An 8,509-nucleotide genomic window follows, 5' to 3' on the forward strand; every position below is an offset into this window, starting at 1 on the left:
GTCAGTAACTACACCACTGATAGGCTGGCTCACACAGTGCAGTCAGTAACTACACCACTGATAGGCTGGCTCACACAGTGCAGTCAGTAAGTACACCACTGATAGGCTGGCTCACACAGTGCAGTCAGTAAGTACACCACTGATAGGCTGGCTCACAACCGATGGCAACAGTCGATTCTCAGCTCTTCACTCAAGATAATGAACAGTGGATCAGCTGTTGAGCTTCGACATTCATTTAGTTTGGATTTCTGCATTTGTAACCCTTGTTGGTTTTGGGAAAAACAACAGGACTGTGTTATGATTTTCACGGTTCTGCTCTGACTCTGTGGTAATCAGACACACTTTTGTACCGTGCCTTCGCAAGGTATTTGCAGGCGTTGCCATGACGAACCTGCCGGGGATCGTGGTGCTGGCGTTCGCCAAGGCCCAGCTGATCCAGATCTTCTTCTTCAGACTCAACCTGGTCATCACCCTGCTGGGCATGGTGCACGGCCTCGTGTTCCTGCCCGTGCTCCTCAGCTTCTTCGGTGATTGGAGCCAAACACACACACACACGCATGCAAACACACACATACACACGCATACACACGCATGCAAACACACACATACACACGCATACACACACACACACACACACACATACACACGCATGCAAACACACACATACACACACATACACACGCATGCAAACACACACACACCCATGCAAACACACACATACACACGCATACACACACATGCAAACACACACACACACACGCATGCAAACACACGCATACACACACATGCAAACACACACACACGCATGTAAACACACACATACACACGCATACACACACACATGCAAACACACACACACACACGCATGCAAACACATGCATACACACACACTTGCAAACACACACACATACACACGCACACACACACGCGCATGCAAACACACACCCACAGGCATACACATATACACACACACATGCACACACGCATGCATGCAAACACACACACTCATACACACGGGCATACATACACACACGCACAAACACACACATACACACACATGCATAAAAACACAAACACACACATATGCACACATGCATATGCATACAAGCGCACACACACATACACACACACACACACACACACATACACATACACATACAAACACGCACGCACACACGCACGCACGCACACACACATCACATGCCGGCTCATAGCATGGCACATTCCAGAGGCTCGTTCCCCTTTTCTTCCACTTGCCATTTCTTTCGGCCATAATTACACAACTTGTGTATGTACAGTACAGTCACATGCAAATGTGTATGTGACTGTTTTGTTGTGTTTGCGCAATGACTTACACTTTCCACGAATTTACTCATTTGCATGTGACTGTACGGTGTTGTGTTGTGCGATGACTTTTACTTGGCAACATAATCTTTAGTGTACATCCCTCATGGGAGATTATGGGACTAAAATAAACTTCTCGCTGAACTGACAGCTCAGCATGTTTTCAGTGTACACGTTTCCGGTTTCACTCAGAAGCAGAAAAACCTGCTCCAGCAACACGCCTGCGTCTGAACGCACGTTTCACAGACCGATGTTTGTAACTCTGTTCCTCTCTCTCTCTCTCTCTCTCTCTTCCGCTGGCAGGGCCTGACGTGAACAAGGCCGTCCTGTTTAATCGGCAGAAGGATGCTCAGAGGGCGTCGCACGTACACGAAAACGGCGGGTTTGAAAACGGGGGGTTTGAAAACGGCGAACCCAACGCACAGCTTCCGTCGCCGGAGACGAAGAAGGCTCCGTCGCAGACCGAAACGATCCTGCTGTGACGCCCACGTCAAAGCTTACTTCCTACAAACTACCTTTCGGGAAAGAACTGCGAAGAAAGCATACACCTGGACCTCCGTAACTTTATTGGGACACTTTTTGATGTGGCCTACTGGGGCTCACTCTCTCACCACAGAGGATTGAGGCCTACTAGTGCGGGTGGGGAGGCTTCGGGTGGGGAGGGCTTCGGGTGGAAAGCGCTAGTGGGCCTGGGCTCTGGGGAATCGGCTGGAAAGCTTTTACAGGGATTGTGAGCGGTTAACGGGCCCATGACTTAAAGGGTGCATTTACTCCTCTCGTAGCTTTTGATTGAACTAAGCCTCTGACCACCTGGTGAGCTGACGATTAGACGGTTCGGTCCGCGCTCTGAGAGTTCTGAGACAAAGATCATTCAAAGATTCAAAAGTGAGTGGGCTCCGTGCAGATAACAACTTTAAAAATGCTGCTTTTTTTTTCTTCCACATTTCACATTTTTCTATAGAACCTCACACATGTATTTTGTGCCACATAATTCTCAGCTCACCACTTGGTCAGAGGTGGCAGGTCCTTTATGTGCCTTACTAATAATCCATAATTGTTGGTCAGAAGAGTCAGGCTCTCTCTGCCTCTGGTTTATAATCTACGATGAAATGCGAGCAGGTGCTGCTACTCCAAGGCCTCGGGCGCGAGATGCGCAAACCACGGACTAGGCCCACAGGACTGTAACCGCGGCAGACCATAGCACGAATTCAATGCACTATCAGCCAAATATTAAAAACAAAGAACAGGGAACATATGCTAACCACAGAGATGAGGAGTCGTGTTATATGGCTGAAACAAGACTGTTGGTTGTGGCCAAAATCTCAGCATTTTCGCGCAACCTCCCCATCTTAACTTTACACCTGCTGTTCTCTGTTATGTTGCGAATAGACAGGTTAGATGTTTTGTAAAGCAATACATTTAGTGGGTGCAGGTGTTTCTAAAATCTATATTTAATACTATAGGAATACTATAGCAGGGACATCATATAATTACTCATTTTTCACCACGAATGATTAGTGTAAGTGTGTATGTATTTTTTACTTTGTACGTGCATGCTTCTCACTGCTGATTAAAATGTAAGGCAAGGACAGGGCAATAGAGTAGGGCATTACGTAACACTCCAGGTTGTACAGGTTTCGTGAATACCAGAAGATCATTTTCTAATTTCAGTACTGTTGAAACACATTGTAGGACTGATCTGTTGTAGTGTAAAGTCCTGTAAATTTGCTGGAACAAGAATAAACTTCTATTTATTTTTTCAGTGCTTATGAACAACCTTTATGACTTCCAGCTCCAGAGCTGAGAAGACATTTAGTACAGTTCTTTATAAAATGGTAGGAAACCACACTAACACCACACTTTATAGTCAGACCACTTTCAAAAGTATTTGGCACCGGGCATGTCACATAGCCAAATATGCAGTCTGACTGCACTTAAAAGTTTACACCTGGATTACACTTTGGCAGTTTCATTTACATGTTGGTTCTGAAATAGCATGCACATCACTTTGAACATGAATACTCCAGAAAATTCACACAACATTCTCTGGATATTCCTATCCCAGCCACCTGTGAACTAAACACCCTAATTAGTATTGCTCATATCTTCCCGGTGGGAAAACCTCGATGGAAAAGTTGGCAACTCTTTCATCCAAGAACAGACATACACACTCTTAGCATCTTAAAAATATCTTCAGAAATCCCTGAGCCACTGTCAAAATATTTCAATAAATGCACACCCATTGCAAATCTTCGTTCCACAATTTCCATCCTATTAATTAAATAAAAGAAGTCAGGAGTTCTTCGGGAACCCTGAGACATCACAGACGGAAGTTCCAGCATTTACCCATTGCAATGCCATGGCATGTCCAAACGTTCCGTATATCATATTAGACTCAGATAGAACATTTAAATATTTACAAATATAAATGCCCACGACTGCATGCGCGTGGCATGTGCAAACCTTCCATATATGATATTAGACTTAGATACATTTCCAGAAAATGGCTAAAATAGCTTTAAGCATATTGCTAAAATACTCTTGCACAAGCTCCAGCAGTTGGTGAGGAATGGGACAGGATGCCCTCCTCACTGGACACTGGTCCCAGAGGGCAGGCCATGACGACCGGCAGGAGCATCGAGCGGCTCCAAACGGGCTTCAGGCCCTGCTCGTCCCGCCCCGGGCCTCCGTCCAGAACCCTGGGGACCTCCAGCACCGCAGTGCACTTCTAGCCAGGCTCTCACGGCGACGCCATCCCCGCTCCCCAAACCGGGCCCCTCCGGCGTGGTCCTGAACGTCAGTACATGTGAACCCTCAGTTCACGGGCTCTCTGTCTCTTCTTCTTCTCCTGCCTGAAAGTTCACCGGGGAAAATCGATTTGTTTACACTTTCTTCAGCCTGTCTCTCTCACACACACACACACACACACACACACACACACGTACATACACACACACGTACATACACACACATGCACGTGCACGTAATATTATGAAGATCAGAAAACATGCAAACACAGCAGTTGAGGATGTGTGAGCTGCAGTATGGAAACACAGGGTATCTAAAACATACTTCACTGTGAGAATTCCCTGGAGCAGTGCGAGCCACTTTTTTAGAGGCCTGTGGGAGTTCCATGTCTCACCTCTTGGGCGCAGTCACCATGCACTTCCACAGAACGGCATACAGGGCCAACAAGAAGCTGATAAACACTGCGGCTGCAATAACACCTGCACACACACACACACACACACACACACACATCAGCATTGTACATCAGTCACACTGCATCTACTTGTCTGCACAACCGGTCCCATATGCATAAATTCTGTGAGGAGACCGACTGTTATGATCCGACCATTAGCAATGATCAGGCCTAAAATGTATTTATAACAGGCATCAAATTATGATTTTTTTTTTCAAAACAGACGTTGCATTATAGAAAAGACAACAAAGGTAAAAGCCACGAGAATACGGGGGGAAGGGGGGGGGGGCACGGTATCAAAAACATAACCAAAGGAACCAGTAATGAGTCAAACAGCCTTTAGACAGTTTGGACCTCATATGGATTTATCGAGGGGAAAAACTCCTGTCTGCACCTCTAACCCATTTGGAAACTTTCCATGTCCTCTGACCTGCAGCAGGCAGGGCCTAGAGTGCAGAGGCTCAGCTTGTACAGCTCAGCTCTCCCTAGTCCCACAATTACGCCATCCATACCGTCACAGCAGAGAATTTCACATTCACATAAATAATGTATACGCTACTGTTTTTCAATAGGGAAAGACTGGGAGTATATATATGCAGAAAACCAATGTAAAAAAATACAGGGACAGTATAATGCCACAATATTTTTTTGCTGACCAATCAATATCAACTAAGGCCCGCAAGTGGCGTATAGCATCCACTTAAAACACTGGTTCTCAGTGCAATAACGTGCCCCCTGACGCCAGGGTTGACCCCTGACCTAACTGCGGCCAGGGGTCCAGCAGGGCCGTGTGTAACGAGCCGGGGTTTTCACCCGAGGACGGAAATGACCTGTTCCCCGCTGCATCAGACATTATTGAGGGGCGGCCTGTAGCGTAGTGGTCAAGGTACATTACTGGGACCCGCAAGGTCGGTGGCTCGATCCCCGGTGTAGCCACAATAAGATCCGCACAGCCATTGGGCCCTAAACCCTACGTTGCTCCAAGGGAGGATTGTCTCCTGCTTAGTCTAATCAACTGCAAGTCGCTCCGGATAAGAGCGTCTGCCAAATCAGCGGCTCGTGGTTTTGTCTAACGTTTTTGTGAATGATGTAACATCGCCACTACATGGCGGAAAACGTTGTGAGAATGTTCTGGCTGCGTTGTCTCTCCGGCACACTGGCGGTGGTGCCGTTCGGTGGGGTGAACGTCAGTGTTCTCAGTGTGGCTCTCACCGGGAACGATTCCGCTCTCGCTGTCCGACGGCGCATCGGTGCCAGGGGCCTGCGGGTGGGCAGAGCCTGCCAAAGGAGGGAACAGGAAGTGACGTCGTTTTCCATTCACTCACAAGGCCCGTCACAGCCATAGCCCGCAGCTCTGCTCGGTGAAGCGTGTCAGATCCTTATCGGGTCCGGTAGCCAGGGTAAGCTAACTTAAAAAGCATGAAGGACCAATGAAAGACACTGGGGATTTCACCGAATAAACTGTCAATCGATCGACCGATCGATCAAACTTTGTTCATGAAGCACATTTCCTACCGCGGATGCAACTCAATGTGCTGTACATAAGACAGAAAAGAAACAGGGTGATTTAAAGATTTTTTTTTTTTTTTTTTTTTTTTACATTCAAGACGGGACATAAATTCAAGATAAAAACAGCTGCAGTAGTGAAAGTAGCACAAAAAAAACAAACACAGCAGACAAGGCCAGATAAATAACTAGTAAATAGTTCAAATAAAATGAAAAAAAGCAGGAGTAGCTATAATAAATAAACTGTGTCTTAAACATAGATCAGGGAAGGTAAAAGCCAAGCTGAGACAAATCAAATAAATAACAAGATGAAATAATAATACATCAATAAATAATAATAAAAGTGGTACTGGTAATAATACAAATAAAAACAATAAATAACAATAATAATAATAATAATAATAATAATAATAATAATAATATGTATGCATATAAAATAAAATATGGATAAAAGCAGTGCTCAAGTCTCCATTTCAGGTTCCTCAGCAGGTCTTATGCACATAACAGCAAGGGTTATCATTTGAGAGGTCTAGCTACAACACAATGCACAATGCACAATGTCAAAGTGTGTGTGTGTGTCTGTGTGTGTGTGTGTGAGAGAGAGAGAGAGAGAGAGAGAGAGAGAGGTGGTTCAGAGGGGAAAGCACTCACCATTGCTCAGCATGTCGGAGACAGAGACCCACGGCTGCTCAGAAACAAACTTCTGAAAGAGAGAAGAGCAGATTCATACAGACATTCCACTCCGGGGGCCCTTCACCTTCCCACAAAGAATTCCCATTCCTGGCCTCCCCCCCCCCCCAGCTCAGTTTTCCCTAGTTTTCCTAACGTAAATATGATCACTAGAACTACTGTAGGATAATGAACCGTGGATCAGATGTCCTGCACAGTGAAGTGAGTGAGAATGAAACAGTGACAGAGGAACTGCTTGTTTGAGCATGTTATGAGCATATCTGCCACATAAACAGGAAACAAAAAAAAAAACATCAGATGAAACTACTGCAGATTGAGCAATTCAGCTAAAAAAAGATCAAAAAAGATCAAAAAAGCTCCGTGCAATTCAGCTTAATTTTATATCAGAAAAATAAAAAAGCTGAGTTTAACTCTGCTTTTATTTTGAAGACAACGACCACCATGGTTTGGGGGCATCTTCTATTACATAATAGTATTGGTAGTCTAATTAAATACATCTAGAAATGCAAAATGCACGCTATAGCATGCATTTAAAGCATACGGGTTTATTTGCATCCATTTCATAAGATTCTCACGAATTTATTTATGCCCAAAGTCAAATAAATAAACAACGCTCTGCAACGCTCAAGATGGAACTTCTCTCTGCAGGCTGTGCCGACCCCAACACAAACACAAACGTGCACGCGCGCACATGTAGCAGGCAGGATCATGGCTCCATTAGATTTGTGCTTTCACATAGGTGTTATTTAGCGTTAAAATAGTCAACTACCTATAACACCATTACACTTCCGAGACGCAACAGTTGTTACACTTCAGAAGTAAAACGAGTATTCAAAAACCGATTAACTCGCATCATGCGCAACAGAAATGTAAATTCAAAATGTGTGCTTTGTAGGCTACTGGTCCCGTCGTGGAAGGAAAAAAACCCAGGTGGAAACTGAACTTTTCTTAATGAAACAAAAAATTGTAATATAGATAATGACAGGTTTATTTGACGTTCTTCAGACTACTGAAAAGCATTACCCGAACAAATAGGTATCGGTTTGTGCAGAGTGATTAGAACTGACATAATTGGCAACGGTAACCAAAACACGCCCAGATTTGGAATGGTCAACTCATAATTAAAAATATAATTGTGGACATTTAAGACCGTCAAGATCCACCCCTGCACCTTACTCGAGAGGCGTTTCCGTCGCGCCGGAGACCAGTCGTATTTTCCAGCTCTTCCCACATGTTTGCGCTTGGATGTCTTCGGTTTTACGGAGTGGCCGTCCTCTGCTGCTCATCACTGAGTACAGTGCTTCGCTGTTGATACAATTCACACCAAGAAAGCTTGAAAAAATCTAAATAAAATAATTGTGCTCATCTAGGAATCGAACACATCTGCGCACGTCTCCTTCCTCAAGGAGGGAGGGGTCTTGCTGGATGTACCTGTTGACACGATATTCGACGAATTGTAGTTTAAGGGCGTGTCCTACTCCTACATTATATCACACTTATGTACGAGCGGTGCATTTTACCTGCAAGCCTGTGAAAGGCTTCACGTCCGTCGGCTTGCTATCTTATCTGGCATTTAGAGCGGAAGCACTAGCAGTCTCCAGGGCATAATGTAGCTTACACAATATCACAGAAGCCACCATACCGAAAAAAAGGGAGGAATGTAGTCTTGGAGGTTTACTGTTCTCCAAACAGACTGGAGTACCGAATTGGGCTCAGTGCATTCATGAATACGTTAAATTCTTCACTCCCATCGATCTCAGATGCACA

At 45.0% G+C, this 8,509-nt stretch overlaps 2 protein-coding genes across 2 annotated transcripts in view; one reads left to right on the plus strand and one right to left on the minus strand.

The window, feature by feature from the left end:
* npc1l1 (NPC1-like 1) overlaps positions 1 to 1,826 on the plus strand; it is an 18,964-nt gene extending 17,138 nt beyond the window's left edge. The window contains exons 17-18 of the mRNA XM_061259474.1: positions 365 to 527; positions 1,648 to 1,826. Of these exons, the coding sequence (XP_061115458.1) occupies positions 365 to 527; positions 1,648 to 1,826 (342 nt within the window). The remainder of the gene's footprint in view (positions 1 to 364; positions 528 to 1,647) is intronic.
* Positions 1,827 to 3,068: 1,242 nt separating this feature from the next.
* Positions 3,069 to 8,282, minus strand: sb:cb288 (uncharacterized). Its single transcript, XM_061259735.1, has 6 exons — positions 8,263 to 8,282; positions 7,919 to 8,047; positions 6,704 to 6,755; positions 5,759 to 5,824; positions 4,487 to 4,571; positions 3,069 to 4,196 (listed from the first exon to the last, which is right to left on the minus strand). Exons 2-6 carry the CDS (start codon positions 7,973 to 7,975, stop codon positions 4,142 to 4,144), a joined length of 315 nt encoding a protein of 104 aa, XP_061115719.1. The 5' UTR covers positions 7,976 to 8,047; positions 8,263 to 8,282; the 3' UTR covers positions 3,069 to 4,141.
* Positions 8,283 to 8,509: the final 227 nt, after the last annotated feature.

Source organism: Conger conger, chromosome 11 (genome assembly GCF_963514075.1).
Source record: "Conger conger chromosome 11, fConCon1.1, whole genome shotgun sequence".
In the NCBI taxonomy this organism is placed as follows: Eukaryota; Metazoa; Chordata; class Actinopteri; order Anguilliformes; family Congridae; genus Conger; species Conger conger.